This window comes from Mya arenaria, chromosome 4 (genome assembly GCF_026914265.1).
Source record: "Mya arenaria isolate MELC-2E11 chromosome 4, ASM2691426v1".
In the NCBI taxonomy this organism is placed as follows: domain Eukaryota; kingdom Metazoa; phylum Mollusca; class Bivalvia; order Myida; family Myidae; genus Mya; species Mya arenaria.
The window spans coordinates 19,982,819-20,005,356 of NC_069125.1; the positions used below are offsets into that span (position 1 = coordinate 19,982,819).

The following is a 22,538-nucleotide window of genomic DNA, read 5'->3' on the forward strand; positions in this document are numbered from 1 at the left end:
AACGAAGCAATCGGCAACTTCCGGAGAATCACTGACTGAAACGACGCCGACTGATCAGGGGCTTTCGGAGAGTAAAACCGTCCAGGAAACCCCAAAGCTACCCGAGCCCAGTGCGTTGATCCCCAGCGCGAGGAGTGCGAATGAAGCAGAACCAGAAGGGAAAACATCACGGGACAATGGCTCGAAAAACGCTTCATCACATAGAGCAGGAAGTAGTGCCGCCCCTCGCGGTCGCGTGACACCAACAGGGTCAAACAAAAACAGTAGCAACAGTGCTCCCAGTAAAGCGCCTACACAAAAACAGGCTTCCACCGATGCTCCCAAGCGCCCTGAGAGGACTTCCGGCAGACCTGGTAGCACCGCCGGAAACAGTAAACCGGCATAGGATTGGAAGGGTCCGGTGACCCAATCATGTTGTGAGAAGTCTTTCTTTAACTTACAAGGTTGCCTGAATGTATGTGGTATAAAACAGAGGTCAAATTATCCAGAATATATGATATATGTTGTTGTACTGAAACAATGTTGACAAATTATGATGTTTTAAATGGTTTAAATAACTTTCTTCTGAACATGCATGCGACGTATACATTTGTTTTATTGAAAAAATCTTGTAGATCTGAGCTCGTTTCCATACATATGTCTCAATCCGAAACCCGCTAACCTTCATAACTTGTGAATGATAAAGATTGTATGAAATTTTAAAATATTAAATATGTAAAATTAACGACCAAAAGTGGATTATTTGTTTATTATGTGTATCATAGAGTACTAAATCACATGTTTTATGATTCTCAGTCCAAGAGATCACCATAGGGACCAAGCGCTCGAATGGCCAAAAATGCAGTCCATATACCAAGTAACTGTGTTTTAACCTTGTTCCGAGATATGAGCTTTTAAATAAACTAATATCATTAGGGATTGACGGTAAAATACTAAGAATAGTCCGAAACATGTACTCAAACGTAAAGTCTTGCATTCAATCCTGTGGGGAAACGTCCTATTTCTTTGTCAGTAACCTTGGTTTAAGGCAGGGAGAGAGCATATCACCGATTCTTTTTCCCTTAACTACTTAAATGATTTACTGGATTTCTTAAAATCAAAAAAATAATGAGGGAGTTAAAATCGAATATTTTATAGACGACTTAATTCACTACTTTGATATCCTGGTTTTGTAATTCGCAGACGATACCATCTTGGTTGCTAGGTCAGCGAATAAATTTCAAAAATGCTTGAATGATTTTGAAGAATATTGTAACACATGGAAACTCCACATCAATATAAATAAAACAAGTTTATGATATTCGACACCAACAGAAGAACATGGAGAAATTGTTCATTTAAGATTAACGATGAATTATTAGAAATAGTAGATAATCATAAATATCTCGGTATTCTATTTAGCCCAACTAGAAAGTTTCAATAAAGCGAAAGATCATTTAATTCATTAAGCAAAAAAGCACTCCACTTATTATATAAAATAATATATAATCTGGATCTGCCAATAGATTTACAGCTTAAGTTATTTGACCATCAAATTTCCCTTTCCTTACATATGGCTGTGAAGTAATCGGCTTTGAAAATACTGATGGATATGAAAAAATTCACTTGGATTTCTTACGTAAAATTACAAATTCTAGAAAAAGTATATGCTTTATTGAGAATTAGGCCGGTATTCTATTAAAAGACTATCAATAAACGAATAATCAATTTCTGGAACAAACTTGTCATTGAAAAGGATTCATATGCAGCAATGGTATATAGAACAATGGCTCAAAGTGGCTTAAATTACAATTGGACAAATTATGTAAAGTCGTTGTTGAACAACACTGGATTTACCTATCTATATGATAACCAAGAAACAAATGTTACCATGGCAAATAAAGGTAGTTGTTGTTGTTGTTGTTGTTGTTGTTGTTGCAAGTTTATGTAACGTACCTCCTTGATTACTATTCATTAAAGATTTAAATTTATGAAAAGTCGGCCAAGAACGATACTATTTTGGTTAAGATTTTGTAGATCTCAGCTATTTATAATATTGACACACTAGTAGAAAATGATATTCTGTTTCGACAATACACATATTGCACTTTGTGCACAAGTCTTTCTGCTCTATCGATGCCTTTGATCAATCATAAGTTTATGTTAAGAACATCTGAATCGTGATATTAATATATTATTAATATAGTTAAGATAGGGTTCACATACAATACTTTTCTTCATAAGTACATACGATTGTAGCTTTCTACTATTATTAACATCTTCAAACCAACATAGTGCGTATTGATCATGAACACGTTGGATTAACATCTCCAATTTAACTTTCGTAACATTTGCATTATGCCACATGTATATGTATGTCCAAAATCATCTTATAAGCGTTTTACTTCTAATGGCAGTACAGGTATAAATCTGAAGGTCTTTTGAAAAGGCGTATTCACATAAAAATATATATTTCTCCAAATGAACGAATTAATACAAATGTCAAATGGTGAGCAATCTAGAGAGAACTCGGTACAACCTAATTTATTCGTACGTATTCCTAACTTAGTATACAGCAATGCTTGTTTATTGTTTTCCTATGGATGAGTTTATTTATTGCGTAAATAAATTTAAAAAAATCAAATGATTTCATAGTATCAAATGCGTCATGTTATGAACTGTACGATGTGTGTGCGGTAATAATTACTTTTGCGGAGATAACGTAGCAAACAACAAACAAGGTTAACTAGACTTTGTATTACGTCTAAACAAATACACATACCATAAGCAATACCGCTTGGCTCGATATTCGCGAGGCTCGAAGTATTTTAGTCGGTCCCTGAAATATCAAGTAAACGGGTTTCGACTGTATAGATAATTGAAAACGTATTATTTGGTACGCGTCAATGAAACTTAATTTGAAATACCATGTAATTCATTCAATTGGTATATAATTTCGAAACAAAATGTAAATTACACATAGCTTAGATCACATTACATCTGAATATTACTGCATGAACGGCTGTATACGGTGATTATACAAAATCTGTTGACTGTATAATATTTTATGTACTATAAAGCTAACCGTTACTTTGGACTGTATTCCAATAGTATTGCCTATGGAGGTAACATTAGGTATAGAAGGCGACAACCAGTAAGCGGATGTTTCTATATGTATAGCTTAGGGATTTATAGGTCCCTATTGGTATGCCTAATAGATCGACATCCAGTATGCATTTATGTTCAGCCTAGTCCCAGTATGTCCCTATCATTTTCATAAGGTGTCAACCAGTAGGCGGAGGTCATACAATGTTCAGCAACGGTCCAGTATATCTATCTGGGTGAACATCAATAGGGAAAGGTCACTATATCTTCGGTACGTGTGCCTACTATGACAAAAACCAGTAGGCGGATGTCAATATATGTTCAGTTCAAGTCTAGTTTGTCCCTACTATGAGCCTACTAGGGCACCAACCAGTAGGCGGATGTCACTTTATGTTCAGCTTATACCAAATATGTCTCTGTCATGTGATTATCAGGGTGACTACTAGTAGGCGTAAGACAAAATGTGTTCAGATGAGGTCTCGTCCCTAGTATGCACCTAAAAGGTCGATAATTAGTCTGAAGAGGACACTATGTGTTAAACTCATGGCTAGTATTGTCCCTGTTATGTGCTTACTAGTACTAGGTCGACAACTAGCAGGACAACTAGCAGGCGGAGGTCTTCAAAGGTTTAGCTCAGGCCTAATACGTCCAGTATATGTGCCTATTCGATGGGCAACCAGCTGGAGGAGGTTACTATATTTCCAGCCTTTTGCCCAGGTTATTTGTGTCCCTAATATGTGCCAACAAAGGCCCCGGGTTATGGCCTAAGTACATGCACTTCATGTCTAGTATTTCCCTTCTATGTGTAAACTAGGACGACAACCAATAGGCGGCGGTCACCATATGTTCAGATTAGGCTTAGTATAAGCTAGGATCCAAGGTCATGCCGGAGGTCATTATTCATTCTGTTCAGGACTAGTATGTCTCTTTCATGCATATGCTAGGGCGTCATCCATAACGAGGATGACACTGTATGATCAGTTCAACCTGGTATGTTCCAACAATCATTAAATGTTTAGTTCAAGCCTAGTATATCCCTATACTGTGTCCTCTAGTGCGGTAACAAGTAGGCGGATATCAATTTTTGTTCAGTTCAGGACTCATATGTCCTTATTGCATGCCTACCTGGACAGCCAGTAAGCGGAGGTCAATATGTGTTCTAATTAGGTCTGGTATGTCTTTATTGTGTGCCGAACAGGGAGACAACCAGTAGGCTGATTCACAAGATGTGCCCAGGAGGGCGACAACCGGTACGCGCAGGCCATTATATGTTTGCTCAGGCCCAGTATGTTCCAATAATACAGCTACTAGGGCAATAAGCAGTACGGCCTGTTACTTTTTGACGCTTATTAATGCCTGCTAGGGCACTAGGTCATGATAGAGGTCACTGCATATTCATATCAGGTCAAGTACGTCTCAATCATGTGTCTACTAGTGCGACAACCAGTAGTCTGAGGTCCCTATATGTCAAGTTCATGTCTAGTATCTCCCTATAATGAGTAAACTATGGCAACTATCAGACAAGTATGATGTCATTATATATTCCGCTCAGGCCCAGGACATGTTTTATAGGGCGCCAGATCATAGTGTAAGCCACTGTTTATTAAGGTAAAGGCTCGTACATGTCTTGTTCAAGACTAAAATGTCGCTTTTATGATCATAAAATTTCGACAACCAGTTGGCTGAGGTCTCTCTGTGTTCAGTTCAGGTTCAAAATGTCACTATTATGTTCCTACTCGGGCGACAACCAGTATGTTGTGATTTAAAATATATGCCTATTAGGGCATCAACCAGTAAAGAGGTCATTTTGTAAACTTCACAGCCTTAAAAAAATCGCTCATTATCTGGCATCGATCTTTGTTACATACGGGTGCTCGATGTAATTCTTTGACAGCGCTAATCACCGCAATCCGATACCAGCGAGCTATCGTATCATGGAGTGAAAATTATGAGTTGACCCACTTCGAAACAAGGATTAATACATAGGTGTGAAATACAGAATCGGGTCCGTGATTTTGACTTCGAAATAGCAATAATATCGAAAAAGCGAGTTCGGTTTGTTAATATAAATTTTACTTTAACAATGCAGAAATAAAATATTGACCAAAGAAAATATTCGAGATAGCTATATAGTATTTTATGCATACATAAAATTCTTTATGTCATTGTTCAACGAATATTTCATTAGCAGTGCCATTATCAGTCAGCTGACCGCGATCAGCCAATCAGGAGATTTGTTAAGGCACGCGGGCTTATCAGGTCACTTGACCTCTCATGTGATCTCTGTAAGCCAATCAGACTCTTTAGCCATCTCCTTTGTTTACTTCGGCATAATAGAAGCGTTCGACAATTTGGTTTAAATTTTTCAAGGTCATCGAAAGGCACACGCGGTTCAGTGGGAGTAACAGCATTTGTTAAGAAGCAATTTTGTGACACTGGGGTTATTAAATGAATTTACAAAGAGTTCAAAGAATGTATAGTTCTTTACATTGATTAACAGTTAACGAGATTGCATCAACATATTGTTCTATTTTTCACGTATGATTCACCAAAACACTCACCAATATATGAAGACAGCTCAAATAACGGTATTGAAAATTTGTCTGAGAAACTTACTTGTATTGTATCGGATTTAAATTATATATCTCTTATAGTCGCGGGAGATTTAAATGCAAGAACAGGAAACATGCAGGACTTCATACCAGACGAAAATCTAGATCACGTGTACAAAATGACGTCAATTATCCTGGGTGACTATCGTCGTCAAAACTGTGACTCTCAATGCACTAAATACGGCAAATCACTTATTGAACTATGCTGCACAATAGATGTACACATTCTAAACGGCCGGCTTTCGAGATATTTAATTAGAAACTAAACGTGTACTGCTAATAATGGAAAAAAGTGTAGTAGATTATTTTCTTGCATTGTCGAATCTATATGAATTTATTACGGACATCGGTTTCGAGTTTTTAGACATTTCTCCTTACTTGTTGTGCAAGACTTAATGCTGACCTGGAAGGAGATGGACCTAAGCCGACTGAGGATCTACACCAAAATCTGTCCAGCTATACCACGTTTAGGTGGAAGGAATCTCTACGAACACAATACATTGACAAATTCATTCCAGCCTTTAATACTATGATAGAAAACATCGGTGATTATGACATTATTGAGAGTCAACACCAATTGTGAACATTTTACAAAATAGTTGCGAATGCATGCGACTGAAGGGCGGTAGGCGGTAGGCGGCAACTTCCGGTTTAACAACCTCCGTGGTGGGATTCAGACTGCGCAAATGCAAAGTATGAGAAATATGCTTTCTGGAGGTTTTACAGAAAATAACAATTATTTAATGCTTACTTGTATAACAGGACTGATTTTTCATTGTGAGCATTAGCGCTTTTAATAAAATGTGTTCAAACTTGAAAATTCTATTTTAATTGTTTCATGTACCTTTTCTCATTTTTTGTTTAAGATAATAATAATTAATATTTTGAAATATTGCAGGGATAATTTAACAACTATTGACTACGATAGCAACAGTCTGCTTTCATTGCCATCACATCCATTTCCCCTGGGAACAACCAGCTGACAATGTTTTGACTTCCCTGGACATACTATCGATTTCCCTTTACAAGGGCTTACCTCCTTATCGACCATCGAATTACTCGGCAACCATCTTCTTCCTTAGCAAGATGCAGCATCCTTAATAACCACTGATTAGTTAGCCATTTTTATCAGGTGAACGATATCGGGCCATTATGGTCCTCTTGTTTACCATTTTATAAATTTCCATTCTGGTTTTCGTCCCGGTTTGTACAATAATAACTATTTTCATTATAAGACACTTACTATGAGGACATAGATTTAAACCTTATTAAGACAAGCTATGTCCGATGGTTGTCTTTCCATGAATATATTGGACCTTTTAAGAGCTAGCACTTTAGCTACGGTTAGATCCATTCGTTTGCAGGTGATGCTTGTATCCGGTAGTTGAGTAACTGAAATTACTTTATCAATTTATATGTTATTTTTTAATTTAATTTTCATTGTTTTCAAGTTGATATTTGCTTTGTTAAAGCTTTTAATTTTAGTTATAAGTTATAATTGTTAAATGTTAACAGGGTTTATTTTTTGAATACTGAAGACTGGTTATGTCTCCGTAGTTTTCATTGTATTATTAGCCGAAGGTTATATGTCTGATTCATCATTTGTCACTTCAACAATACTGACTTACCCCCAATATGTCACATCCAGAAAGATACAATGTACGTTCTACATTAGATGCCGCTGTACTAGATGAAGGCCTCCCGCTGTCCTTCAGGAATGACGTCACCATTGCGTCATATGTACTTCCGTTGTGTGGAAAATTCTCAATAAAAAAAAATGTTCTTATGATTGATAGGCATGTTTTCACATGCTCAATACACTGTAAATCAAAACTATCATTATTCCTGAAACTTTTATACCTTAAGTATCTATTCTTGCTTGATTTATCATTTAGAGTAGAGATTAAAGCATAAACCGCTGCCCTATAGTTGAAAGATCATTTTGGAAGATCTGTCATGGCGGACGGTGCAATTTTTAGAGTTTGTTTTTCAAGTGGAGTGATTTTTCTTAGGAATAACTTGACCCCCCTTTTTTATTGGCTTAAAAGGTAATTTAAAGCTTGTACTTTAAGAATATATGTGGTTATCATAGCCTGCATTCGCTCGAAATGCATTTAAATGTTTTCTGAAAATTATAATTTTACATTGAATTATATAGGGAATAACAATGGTGGTGTGTAACCTAAAAGGGACCAAACTGCTTTGTTTAAAAAGTGTTATTTTTGGTAAAAAATGTATTGCATTTCACTATTTTTGGCAAATGTTCACAATTAAATGCATTTATCTTGTCCGGTTGATCAAAATATGCTATTTCTTGGTTTTCACAACTTTCGCCTATTTTTTTTCGTCTGCAATCTTACGAGCACTGAAAATGTCCAAATTTGGTGAACATTTGACTGCGAGAACTTGAAATCTGTGCAAAAATGTGTAGAACTGCCCAAGTTGATGCTTAGAATGCCATTTGAGTCAAGGTTCAGTTGAAAAACCTCAAAGAATGGCATTTTTTACCAAAACGCCTTAGAAAATACAGACGCACAGGCACTTGGGTGACAGGCAGTGAAACTGGAAAACCTGACACAGACTATCATTTTGAGCTAGCTTTGGGTGTATTTATGTATGAAGGACTAATCGAAAGTGTTTTTCATTAAAAAATGCAGGGACGGGTTTAGTTATAGGAATGACGTCACCATTACGTCATATGTACTTCCGTTGTGTGGAAAATGTTCAGGAATACATTTACAGTTTGCAAAAGTCAAAGAGCGTTTTGAAGAACTATTGTACTGTTATGGAATAATTTATTTCCTTTAAATGTAAGTCAAAAATAATTGAACATTTATGCACAAATACGATAAACATTGAAAATTATTGTAATATAAATTAAGTACTTAAAAATAGACAGCCATGAAATGAACGGGTGTACGGTACCGCGTCCCGGGTTTTAGTAATAAACCTCAAGTACGTTGAACGCAGCGTACTCATAATAATATGGCATTAGAAGAAAATTTGACAGACAAACACGAAGTTAAATAGAATGCCATTTCGAATATTGATAGATAGATAGATAGATAGATAGATAGATAGATAGATAGATAGATAGATAGATAGATAGATAGATAGATAGATAGATAGATAGATGGATGGATGGATGGATGGATGGATGGATGGATGGATGGATGGATGGATGGATGGATGGATGGATGGATGGATTGATGATGGATGGATGGATGGGTGGGTGGGTGGGTGGATGGATGGATGGATGGATGGATGGATGGATAAATATACATTAATATCAGAGAAGTCTGTATTGTTGAACCCTCCATGCAAACAACTGTTGAGTGCTCATGCCAAATGACCATAGCGGAGTATTAGTACCATAATTCTGTAAACTAAATACAGTCAATACATTATGGCCCAGCTTGTATATTTCCAATGAAAATAAGCATAAAAAAACATAAAAAGTATTCAAATTGTCACAACAACACTACGTTATCTATACGTACATTAAATTAATTTCATATACATGTCAGCTAACGTAACATTTTAAATGTAACAACTATTTCTTGATACTTTGCATATGATGCCTGACCTTATTAAGAGTGTAATAGATTAAAAACGAGCATGATTAGTTTTTCGTGACACTCCTGTACACTGTTTCAATATTTGCTATCTTCGTCGGAAAATGATATCGTAAAGTACGACCTCGATATCTTAAATCAAGTGACCCCATATATGGCATCTCATGTGATTTGAGTAGTTACCTGCCACATTTCACGCCTCCATTATAACTCCACGATCTAGGTCAATTTTGCAATTTTGAATAAAAACAATGTCAAAAACTGTTCCCATAGGAAATGCTTCGGGGATTATTCCTGTGGTAGGATTAGGAACTTGGACGGTGTTTGGGCAACAGGTATTCTAATATTAACGGAATAATTTGTTATTTGTAGTTATTTTTACGATGACAGTCTTACCTACATATTGCAAAAGGTCACGAGGCTACTATATTGAGACACAAACCATGTGACTAGCGTTGTCTAGATGTATTTTTTTTACAAATCAGCATTAAACTGAATGCAAATAAGTGAATCTGGAGGTCTTTTGATGTTGTAAAAACAAACGAAAGATAAATAAACCTACTAAGCGATATCGTCTTATATCATAAAATGGTTCTATTTAAAAATGTGTGCCTCATTTTGTATAATACACAGACTACGAATTACACATACATCAGTGCACACGTTCTTTTATATTTCAATAAAACATGTTCAGAAGTTGATTTAATGTTGTATTCAACTTTATATATCGCCATATATTAACAGGGTAATTCTGATGAGGTTGAGCGAGCTACCCTGGCGGCCATTGATGCAGGATACCGCCATATTGATTGCGCGTGGAACTATGGGACACAGCCTGGAGTGGGCAAGGCGCTTGAAGCGAAAATCAAGGAAGGCGTCATTAAACGGGAGGATATGTTTCTGACAACAAAGGTTTTGCAATCGTGTTTATGGAATATTGATTAATGTATGGAGAAATTCAATATATATATATATATATATATATATATATATATATATATATATATACGTTTCAACTAATGTAGCCGACGTACGTGCATACAATTATCTATTTGATCGTGGTTTTCCTCTTAATGTAAACTTTGTTCTCATTGATAAAATACTTGTACTTGAAATACCTATTTCAAAATGTTGGGACTAACGCTCAATAAATAACGCGTAGAGCATTACTTGAGTCTGCGATTTATTTTCCCTTTTAGTTATGGGACACGCACCACAACCCCTGCCTAGTTATTGAAGAGCTGAGGGATTCCCTGAGACAGCTCAAAACGGACTATGTCGACCTGTTTCTGATCCACTGGCCAACGGCTCTGAAGGTTTGACATGGAAGAACCTTTCTTTAAGTATCTGCTGTGAAATTTTGTAAATCGACACTCACGACATGGTTGCTATTTCTAACAAAAGTGCACTCTTGAAGATGCAATGTTTTTTTCATCACATGTTATTGTAAGTCTGGTCCATGTTAGTGTTTCTATTCCTCCTGTCAGAAATGACGCGATTATCTATATAAACAATCTTATCACTTATAGGACGGTTTGTATATCCGTGGTATTATGTATCCCTCGCCACTGCAGACCATGTTTATTTTGAGAATAGACATAATCAACAAACGCACTATTCTCCTTTTAATTATACAATTGAAACCTCAGTGGCCAGGTCAGCAATCAAAATCATAACAATGAACTTGTTTAGAGGCACAAAGTTCAAGGTCTGAAAAACTCTTAACAAGCGCCTACAATATCACCATCTAATACATGCAGTAGATATATATAAAAATAACGATATCTTTTAGCTCCTATATTCCATTTTTAAATATTTTCAGGACCAGGACATGAGCGGAGAAACTATTTGTCCTCTGGACGAAAACGGAAAGGGAATACCCGCCGACCACAAATTGGAAGACGTGTGGAAGGTAAGTATAGTACACACCAGCGGGTTGACCCTTGTTAAACAAGCTCATAGTTATTTATTTTTTACTTTTGAGCTCGACACGGTAGATTCAATTGTATTTTTGAACGTGTTTTAAAGCGTGTCGTTTATTGCATGTAATATCGCTGATATCATTTAAGAGATAAAATGACACTTAAAACATTTTTTACTCATTCTTCATTCATGTTTTTTTTAATTATTCAGATGGACACAAAACCATGATTACTTTTCTGCATTTACTGCATTGAATATTCTAAATATTGCAAAACAAATAAAACATATACTGCTGAGCTATTTCTATTTCTTGACACAAGGCTGTTACACAGAATGGCGACTAAGCGTGTTCTTGTATGTCCACAGGCGGTTGAGGAATGTCAAAAGGCAGGTTTGACAAAGCACATCGGGCTATCTAACTTCAACAAGAGCCAAGTGACTAGAATACTGAATAGTTGTTCCATCAGACCGGTCGCTTCTCAGGTTCGTAATCATGCATTCTTTTGCAAATTGGTTAAGTCGTAAATTGTAAAAAAACAACAACATTTAACGCTTATGATAAATTTGTCAACAAATCATTTAAAATATGATATGTATGTGATAAAAGAACACAAATTATTAAGATTCATAAACATGTGCTTGTCTTCCATTGTGTTAAGGTTGAAGTATCCCCTTACTTCTCTAACAGACCTATTCTGGACTTCTGCAAGGAAAAGGGAATGACTCTTACAGCATATGCGCCCCTTGGGGCTCCAAATAGACCTTGGTAAGACGATATGTCAAAACGTACCCCTATTCTTCAGGCTTTCTCCACAATTCAATTATTAAATGAATTACACATAAAGCTTCCCATACGTTAAAACTTTCAACGCAGTTAAAAAAAAATAAAAACCTTATTTTAGTAAAGGTTTTCTCATTTCTACCTCCTGTAACTAATAATACTGGGCCCCATATATGTAACGATCATGCACAATCTGTCATTTCCAAACATTTGTCGTGTTTATATCCGAGCTTTCGTCGCCAGTTTAAGGGTAATCATAGTCTTTAGATTTTGGTCGTATACGAAAACTATTTGACATTTCTGTTGACAGGCATGAAAGTGGCCAACCAGGGCCAGTATTTGATGAACCGATTCTAAAGGAGATCTCTGCTAGTAAAGGAAAGTCCATTCCACAGGTTGTTATTTGTTTGCAATATTTTTGTTTAAGCGATTAAAAGCATTCTTTCTCTGACAAAACAATTTAGCCAGGCATTTCAACGATATACATTTCACCGAGTGAGCACAAAAAGCTATATAGTTCACGTGTGACGTAGCCACGAGTTGAAATGTTTTCTTTTTGTGTTATAGTATGTATGTACTGTGCTGCTTGTGGAGTTTTATGCTGTTCTTCCATATTTCTTGTTTGTAATTTTATGTTCTATGTCTTTGGCGTTTACCCAGTGCCATTAAACCAGGTTTATGTTTTAACGTTTTGCTACTGAGCTTGTTTCTGTAGCTTTTTGCATAAATATTTATAAGGCGAAATGTACTGCAATCTTACATTGAAGTATTTTTTTCTTTTTATTATATGCCTTAATAGAATCTAGAAATACAGTTTAATTTCAACGTGGGAGCGGGTTAAAATTTCAAAACAGTGAAAATGTCAATATATTTTATCGCCGTTTTAACAGTTAAATATTATTTCATTTCACTGATAAATCTCTAGAAATCACTGGAAAGCATTGTACGATTGGTGGCCTTCGGATGAATATTTGCTTTTAGTATTGTAATCTTGTTTTGCAATTAAATAACATTCATTAAGCAATATTGGCAATTTCATAATAATGTCTATAAAATTGCGTGAGATATGTGTTTAACAAATAAGACCTTAAATTGCTCATTTTGAATACTACATATGACGTCAAGCACATGGTTCTCAGTAAGTCCCCATTCAAACCGAGGCAGATTTTTTCATATAAAGGAACTTTCTTCCTGGACACATTTATACCTGTGGTGTGATATGTGATACTATATTCCAGGTTATTCTTAGGTTCCACATCCAACGTGGACTGGTGGTTATCCCGAAAAGCATCACGCCATCCAGAATCAAGGAAAATATTGATGTAAGAAAGTACAACAATGGATACACACGAATAGTCTGTATAAGGTTAAAAAACGCTGATAATAAAAATAACAGTTAAACGTTTCTTCACACAGCACTGTGCATACCTTGCTGGACGTTTTTACCCAATTTTAAAGAACACGGTAATATGATACCTTTATTTTAGGTTTTTGACTTCCAACTATCAGAAGAAGAAATGACCAAAATTGCATCGTTGGACAGGAATTTCCGAGCGTTTGCAGAACCAATGTATGTACCTCGTTTTGTACCAACAAACAAACATATATGCATACTTATTTATCTAGTAATTGTTTTTACCGATGTTATATCAAAAGATAAGAATATCAAATTGATAAAAAGATTCATATTTATGTATGTTTGTTGTACGCTTATATTGCACATAGTGACGGAATTGAAGTTTGTTCTCATGTTCTTAACAAAGACATTGGCAACACAGACGTAAACGTTGACGATGTAAGTAAGCTGTTAAAATTCGTGCTTGACAACAACTGTTTTTACTTTGTGACAAACACAACGCTAACTACAAATAATTGGCAAGGCTATGGGTGGTCCTATGGCTACATCATAATCCTCACTGTTTATGAAGAATTAGATGAAGAATTTCTTTATTCAATGCCATTAAATCCAGTGGTTTGGCTAAGCTTGTTAGATAATATTTTTATGATATGGAATGGATCGACCTTAAGTGTTTTATTGATGGTCTAGATAAGTATCACCCACATATATAGTTAACGCATTGTATATCATGTAAACACAGTCTGTGTCATTATTCGATTTGTCTATATAATTATATGTAAAGGAGCTGATGCTGTTATTACAGTTATATTTTGTGACCCAACGAATATGCATATTTACTTGCTCTTCTCACCCCATTTAAACGCGATATTATCCAATATAGTCGAGACTAAACGTTACAGACGAATTCAGTTTGAAATAATCCCCAAGCTGTGAAAGCGGATGGACTTTCGAAGTAAGAATTGAGACTTATCTTTAAAACCGTTTTCTGTCAGCATCCTAGGGTCCGTTTCAATAAAAGATTTCAGTCGTTAATTCATTAATCTTCAATCTGTAAAATCTTTACAAATGGCAACACATTGACTTTTTTATTTCTTCAACCTGTTGGCTAAAGATCAATTCACACATATGTAGCAATGTAGCAAAATAAGGAAACTATGACACTAAAATGATTTCAATTTATGATTAAAATCGAAAAAGATCTTTGAAACGGTCCGCTGTCCCCTTTATGAGAGATTGTCGGAAAAGTTTTCGACAGCATTTATAATCGACAACATTTGTGTATTTTTTTATTGTTTTGATCTATTTCCTATGTGTTTTTCCTCCTATAGTTTGTACAAGGATACTTTCATTATTAGACTATATGAAACACAATTTAAAACCGTGCTCATGGCGAGCTGTGTCTGATAGCTAGCACGGTTGCTACGGATTGATCCATTCGTTTGCAAGTAATGTTTGTATCCAGTCGTTGAGTGATTAAAATTACATTTTCAGTTTATATGTTGTTGTTTTTTTTTCAATTTTCTCAAGTTGATGATGGCTCTGATGAGGCTTATTTTTGTAAGTTTGTAATTAATGATAAATGATGGGACAAGTGTCAGGTTATGGCCATACAAAGTAGTTGCAGCTCCCATGCAGTAGACCTCGTGTTCCAGCGAATGCGTGTTTCACTGACCGTTCCGAGGCGATAAACCCATCATTTATCGGTATGCGTGTATGTTCAGCTTTTGGTGTTTGTACTAGTGTATGTGGTGTCAATACATGTGTGTGCAGAGTTCATTGTCGATTGGGTCCATGCCTTGTGCCTCTAAACAGGGTTTATTTATGAATGTCCGACTACTGGGCTTGGTCCTGTAGTTTCCATGGTAACATGTTGTTGTTGGTATTATTCTCATACTTGTATTGATATTTGTTTTCCATTTCAGAGCATCAAACCACAGAGAGTACCCATTTAATGATGATTCGTAAACACATGTGTTGACCGATTGTGTATACTATAACTACACCGATATCATAAATAGTTGAATTTAAGGGCGATGCTGATAGGACTTCAACTTTAATTTCATAAACCCCATTGCCAGATTTGAAATAAAAGTGGAAGTTGTCTTATTTTGTTATCTCGTATTGGTAATTAAAGGTTATGTAGAATGGTTTACATCAAACAACATGAGAAGAAGAACCAAGTGTATATGGCTATTATTTAGAATAATTTGTGACATTAATGAAAACTACAAAGTTGTTAACCGTTTCCAGAAAAAACCCTGCGTCATTCGTAAGAAACGTCTTAATCTAAGTTGAATCCGTTCTTATATACTACTAGTACACCAACATTGTAGTTAAGCTTTAACGATGTACAAAATAAAAGAAACGCATGATTGTTATATATGTATTATATAACAGTATAACCATATAACAAATATTAAAACATCATATTTCTACATACAAACTTCAAAATACACAAATTACAAAATGTATAAAAGTACATGTACAAACTATAGAATAACAACCATTGTCTCATGGCGACTGGGTGTTGTCGACCTCTACAATCCAAGACCGAACAGTTTGTTAAACAAACTGAAAGACAGCATTCTGAAATACAAGGAACGATAAAGGATTTACAATACGATAATGTACTGATATATATATTTCTTCATTTTCATGATAATCAGATTAAATCTGTATGCATCGAAATATACTGGGAAGCTGAAACTTTGAAAAGAAGCATCACCACATGTTCCCCTATAAAAGTTTATATATAATTTAAGCAAGTACAATAATAACAAACAAATAATATAAACATATAAGTAAAAGTGCTTATAAACTAGTATTATCAAAAAAAAAACAAAAAAAACCCAGGTTTTCTAAAGCCTTTCCATGTGTTGAGTATATTATAATAACATCCGATCTAAAAACCAAGCCCATCTTATATACAATACTATATTTATTGAAATACACGAAAACTAAATAACGTTTTCTACTACACGGGTTCGGTTCAAAGAGATCTTGGGAACAATGCTGGTGCCTTTTAGCATGTTCACTGTAAGATTTCAAACCAACAGAAAATGCCTATTCATTATGTGTATTTTTAAAAAAGAAAAAGAAAATTTGGCTTATTGATTGAAACAGATTTTCGACTTTCAACAACTTCTGAAAAGCTAGCAAAATGAAACATATCTTTGTTGAAGGTTTTGTCCACAGCAGCATAGGAAGCGAACTCCAGTGCTAGTGAAGCCCCATCCCGCCAACCTGAGTAAATTAGATTAATTCATTTTGAATGGGCAAAACTTGAAAAGTATTAACGAATCGATTAATCAGCCTTTTTTGCAATATGAATATCTTGAATGCACAAGTAAGCAATAATCTTTTCTTCTTCTTCTTCTTCTTCTTCTTCTTCTTCTTCTTCTTCTTCTTCTTCTTCTTCTTCTTCTTCTTCTTCTTTTCTTCTTCTTCTCACCCCCCTCTTAATCCTCATCACTATCATCAACGTCTTCATCCGTCATAATCTTCATCTGTCATAATCGTCTTCATCTGTCATAATCTTCATCTGTCATAATCACTTTTTCCATCATCATCATCATCAGCAGCAGCAGCAGCAGCAACAGCAGCAGAAGCAGCAGCAGCATTCTTCTTTTTCGTCCTCATCTTCATCCTTATCCTCACCTACCTCCTCATCATCATTCTCCGAATGCAAGACTATAATCACCATCTATTACATATTAAGCCCTTGAACACTCACTAACTGGACGCATTTTACTCATCAATATTATCATTATCTTTTATTACCAATAAATATATATGTTTGAATAAGGTTTCAAGACCTATTCTTACCTTACCCAGTCCCGATATGAGCCATCGCCTCATTGGTGGGTTGTCATCAGTAGCCAACTCCACTGCAAGGGGCATCTCTTCGGGTGGATGGTTGGAACCCTTCCGGTAGAGTGGACGCTGAAACATTTGAACAGAAGCATCACCACATGTTCCCCTATCAAAAGTTTATATATAATTAAAGCAAGTACAATAATAATACAAACAAATATTAAACAAGTGCTTATAAACTAGTATTATCAAAAAAACAACAACAACAGGTTTTCTAAAGCCTTTCCATGTGTTGAGTATATTATTAATAACATCCAATCTAAAAGACCAAGCCCCATCTTATATACAATACTATATTTATTGAAATACACGAAAACTAAATAAACATTTTCTACTACACGGGTTCGGTTAAAGAGATCTTGGGAACAATGCTGGTGCCTTTTAGCATGTTCACTGTAAGATTTCGAGAACCAACAGAAAATGCCTATTCATTATGTGTATTTTTAAAAAAGAAAAAGAAAATTTGGCTTATTGATTGAAACAGATTTTCCGACTTCAACAACTCCTAAAAAAGCTAGCAAAATGAAACATATCTTTGTTGAAGGTTTTGTCCACAGCAGCATAGGAAGCGAACTCCAGTGCTAGTGAAGCCCCATCCCGCCAACCTGAGTAAATTAGATTAATTCATTTTGAATGGGCAAAACTTGAAAAGTATTAACGAATCGATTAATCAGCCTTTTTTGCAATATGAATATCTTGAATGCACAAGTAAGCAATAATCTTTCCTTCTTCTTCTTCTTCTTCTTCTTCTTCTTCTTCTTCTTCTTCTTCTTCTTCTTCTTCTTCTTCTTCTCATCCCCTCTTAATCCTCATCACTATCATCAACGTCTTCATCCGTCATATTCTTCATCTGTCATAATCGTCTTCATCTGTCATAATCTTCATCTGTCATAATCACTTTTTTCATCTTCATCATCAGCAGCAGCAACAGCAGCAGAAGCAGCAGCAGCAGCAGAAGCATTCTTCTTCTTTTTCTTCCTCATCTTCATCCTTATTCCTCACCTACCTCCTCAGCATCATTCTCCGAATGAAAGACTATAATTCACCATCTATTACATATTAAGCCCTTGAACACTCACTAACTGGACACATTTTACTCATCAATATTATCATTATCTTTTATTACCAATAAATATATATGTTTGAATAAGATTTGAAGACTTATTCTTACCTTACCCAGTCCCGATATGAGCCATCGCCTCATTGGTGGGTTGTCATCAGTAGCCAACTCCACTGCAAGGGGCATCTCTTCGGGTGGATGGTTGGACCCTTCCGGTAGAGTGGACGCTGAAACATTTGAACAGAAGCATCACCACATGTTCCCCTATAAATGTTTTATATAATTAAAGCAAGTACAATAATAATACAAACAAATATTAAACATATAAGTAAAGTGCTTATAAACTAGTATTATCAAAAAACAACAACAACAGGTTTTCTAAAGCCTTTCCATGTGTTGAGTATATTATTAATAACATCCAATCTAAAAAAACAAGCCCCATCTTATATACAATACTATATTTATTGAAATACACGAATACTAAATAAACATTTTCTACTACACGGGTTCGGTTAAAGAGATCTTGGGAACAATGCTGGTGCCTTTTAGCATGTTCACTGTAAGATTTCAAAAACCAACAGAAAATGCCTATTCATTATGTGCATTTTTAAAAAAGAAAAAGAAAATTTGGCTTATTGATTGAAACAGATTTTCCGACTTTCAACAACTTCTGAAAAAGCTAGCAAAATGAAACATATCTTTGTTGAAGGTTTTGTCCACAGCAGCATAGGAAGCGAACTCCAGTGCTAGTGAAGCCCCATCCCGCCAACCTGAGTAAATTAGATTAATTCATTTTGAATGGGCAAAACTTGAAAAGTATTAACGAATCGATTAATCAGCCTTTTTTGCAATATGAATATCTTGAATGCACAAGTAAGCAATAATCTTCTTCTTCTTCTTCTTCTTCTTCTTCTTCTTCTTCTTCTTCTTCTTCTTCTTCTTCTTCTTCTTCTTCTCACCCCCCCCCTCTTAATCCTCATCACTATCATCAACGTCTTCATCCGTCATATTCTTCATCTGTCATAATCGTCTTCATCTGTCATAATCTTCATCTGTCATAATCACTTTTTTCATCTTCATCATCAGCAGCAGCAACAGCAGCAGAAGCAGCAGCAGCAGCAGAAGCATTCTTCTTCTTTTTCTTCCTCATCTTCATCCTTATTCTCACCTACCTCCTCAGCATCATTCTCCGAATGCAAGACTATATTCACCATCTATTACATATTAAGCCCTTGAACACTCACTAACTGGACACATTTTACTCATCAATATTATCATTATCTTTTATTACCAATAAATATATATGTTTGAATAAGATTTGAAGACTTATTCTTACCTTACCCAGTCCCGATATGAGCCATCGCCTCATTGGTGGGTTGTCATCAGTAGCCAACTCCACTGCAAGGGGCATCTCTTCGGGTGGATGGTTGGACCCTTCCGGTAGAGTGGACGCTGAAACATTTGAACAGAAGCATCACCACATGTTCCCCTATAAATGTTTTTATATAATTAAAGCAAGTACAATAATAATACAAACAAATATTAAACATATAAGTAAAAGTGCTTATAAACTAGTATTATCAAAAAACAACAACAACAGGTTTTCTAAAGCCTTTCCATGTGTTGAGTATATTATTAATAACATCCAATCTAAAAAAACAAGCCCCATCTTATATACAATACTATATTTATTGAAATACACGAATACTAAATAAACATTTTCTACTACACGGGTTCGGTTAAAGAGATCTTGGGAACAATGCTGGTGCCTTTTAGCATGTTCACTGTAAGATTTCAAAAACCAACAGAAAATGCCTATTCATTATGTGCATTTTTAAAAAAGAAAAAGAAAATTTGGCTTATTGATTGAAACAGATTTTCCGACTTTCAACAACTTCTGAAAAAGCTAGCAAAATGAAACATATCTTTGTTGAAGGTTTTGTCCACAGCAGCATAGGAAGCGAACTCCAGTGCTAGTGAAGCCCCATCCCGCCAACCTGAGTAAATTAGATTAATTCATTTTGAATGGGCAAAACTTGAAAAGTATTAACGAATCGATTAATCAGGCTTTTTTGCAATATGACTATCTTGAATGCACAAGTAAGCAATAATCTCTTCTTCTTCTTCTTCTTCTTCTTCTTCTTCTTCTTCTTCTTCTTCTTCTTCTTCTTCTTCTTCTCACCCCCTCTTAATCCTCATCACTATCATCAACGTCTTCATCCGTCATAATCTTCATCTGTCATAATCGTCTTCATCTGTCATAATCTTCATCTGTCATAATCACTTTTTTCATCATCATCATCATCAGCAGCAGCAGCAACAGCAGCAGAAGCAGCAGCAGCAGCAGCAGAAGCATTCTTCTTCTTTTTCGTCCTCATCTTCATCCTTATCCTCACCTACCTCCTCATCATCATTCTCCGAATGCAAGACTATAATCACCATCTATTACATATTAAGCCCTTGAACACTCACTAACTGGACGCATTTTACTCATCAATATTATCATTATCTTTTATTACCAATAAATATATATGTTTGAATAAGGTTTCAAGACCTATTCTTACCTTACCCAGTCCCGATATGAGCCATCGCCTCATGGGTGGGTTGTCATCAGTAGCCAACTCCACTGCAAGGGGCATCTCTTCGGGTGGATGGTTGGACCCTTCCGGTAGAGTGGAAGCTGAAACATTTGAAAAGAAGCATCACCACATGTTCCCCTATAAAAGTTTATATATAATTAAAGCAAGTACAATAATAATACAAACAAATATTAAACATATAAGTAAAAGTGCTTATAAACTAGTATTATAAAAAAAATAAAAAAAAAAACCCAGGTTTTCTAAAGCCTTTCCATGTGTTGAGTATATTATTAATAACATCCAATCTAAAAAATACCAAGCCCCATCTTATATACAATACTATATTTATTGAAATACACGAAAACTAAATAAACATTTTCTACTACACGGGTTCGGTTAAAGAGATCTTGGGAACAATGCTGGTGCCTTTTAGCATGTTCACTGTAAGATTTCAAAAACCAACAGAAAATGCCTATTCATTATGTGTATTTTTAAAAAAGAAAAAGAAAATTTGGCTTATTGATTGAAACAGATTTTCCGACTTTCAACAACTTCTGAAAAAGCTAGCAAAATGAAACATATCTTTGTTGAAGGTTTTGTCCACAGCAGCATAGGAAGCGAACTCCAGTGCTAGTGAAGCCCCATCCCGCCAACCTGAGTAAATTAGATTAATTCATTTTGAATGGGCAAAACTTGAAAAGTACTAACGAATCCATTAATAAGCCTTTTTTGCAATATGAATATCTTGAATGCAAAAGTAAGCAATAATCTTCTTCTTCTTCTTCTTCTTCTTCTTCTTCTTCTTCTTCTTCTTCTTCTTCTTCTTCTTGGTATTCTTCTTCTTGGTATTCTTCTTCTTGGTCTTCTTGGTCTTCTTCTTCTTCTTCTTCTTCTTCTTCTTCTTCTTCTTCTTCTTCTTCTTCTTCTTCTTCTTCTTCTTCTTCTTCTTCTCACCCCCTCTTAATCCTCATCACTATCATCAACGTCTTCATCCGTCATAATCTTCCTCTGTCATAATCGTCTTCATCTGTCATAATCTTCATCTGTCATAATCACTTTTTTCATCATCATCATCATCAGCAGCAGCAGCTGCAGCAGCAACAGCAGCAGAAGCAGCAGCAGCAGCAGCAGAAGCATTCTTCTTCTTTTTCGTCCTCATCTTTATCCTTATCCTCACCTACCTCCTCATCATCATTCTCCGAATGCAAGACTATAATCACCATCTATTACATATTAAGCCCTTGAACACTCACTAACTGGACGCATTTTACTCATCAATATTATCATTATCTTTTATTACCAATAAATATATATGTTTGAATAAGATTTGAAGACCTATTCTTACCTTACCCAGTCCCGATATGAGCCATCGCCTCATGGGTGGGTTGTCATCAGTAGCCAACTCCACTGCAAGGGGCATCTCTTCGGGTGGATGGTTGGACCCTTCCGGTAGAGTGGACGCTGAAACATTTGAACAGAAGCATCACCACATGTTCCCCTATAAAAGTTTATATATAATTAAAGCAAGTACAATAATAATACAAACAAATATTAAACATATAAGTAAAAGTGCTTATAAACTAGTATTATCAAAAAACAACAACAACAGGTTTTCTAAAGCCTTTCCATGTGTTGAGTATATTATTAATAACATCCGATCTAAAAAAACAAGCCCCATCTTATATACAATA

General features: G+C 35.5%; 1 protein-coding gene across 1 annotated transcript; it reads left to right on the forward strand.

Moving 5' to 3' along the window:
- The first annotated feature begins 9,445 nt into the window (after nucleotides 1-9,445).
- Nucleotides 9,446-15,439, forward strand: LOC128232124 (1,5-anhydro-D-fructose reductase-like). The gene is made up of 10 exons (XM_052945502.1): nucleotides 9,446-9,606; nucleotides 10,016-10,183; nucleotides 10,471-10,587; nucleotides 11,094-11,183; nucleotides 11,561-11,677; nucleotides 11,854-11,960; nucleotides 12,286-12,370; nucleotides 13,214-13,297; nucleotides 13,463-13,545; nucleotides 15,258-15,439. Exons 1-10 carry the CDS (start codon nucleotides 9,523-9,525, stop codon nucleotides 15,298-15,300), a joined length of 978 nt encoding a protein of 325 aa, XP_052801462.1. The 5' UTR covers nucleotides 9,446-9,522; the 3' UTR covers nucleotides 15,301-15,439.
- The last annotated feature ends 7,099 nt before the right edge of the window (nucleotides 15,440-22,538 follow it).

What these genes read in the sequence shown, in the direction of transcription:
- LOC128232124 (XM_052945502.1), top strand. Translation starts at nt 9,523, where the DNA reads ATGTCAAAAACTGTTCCCATAGGAAATGCTTCGGGGATTATTCCTGTG. An exon ending in ATATGTTTCTGACAACAAAG is followed by an intron (nt 10,184 to 10,470) that starts GTTTTGCAATCG and finishes TTTCCCTTTTAG; the next exon opens with TTATGGGACACGCACCACAA. An exon ending in AATTGGAAGACGTGTGGAAG is followed by an intron (nt 11,184 to 11,560) that starts GTAAGTATAGTA and finishes GTATGTCCACAG; the next exon opens with GCGGTTGAGGAATGTCAAAA.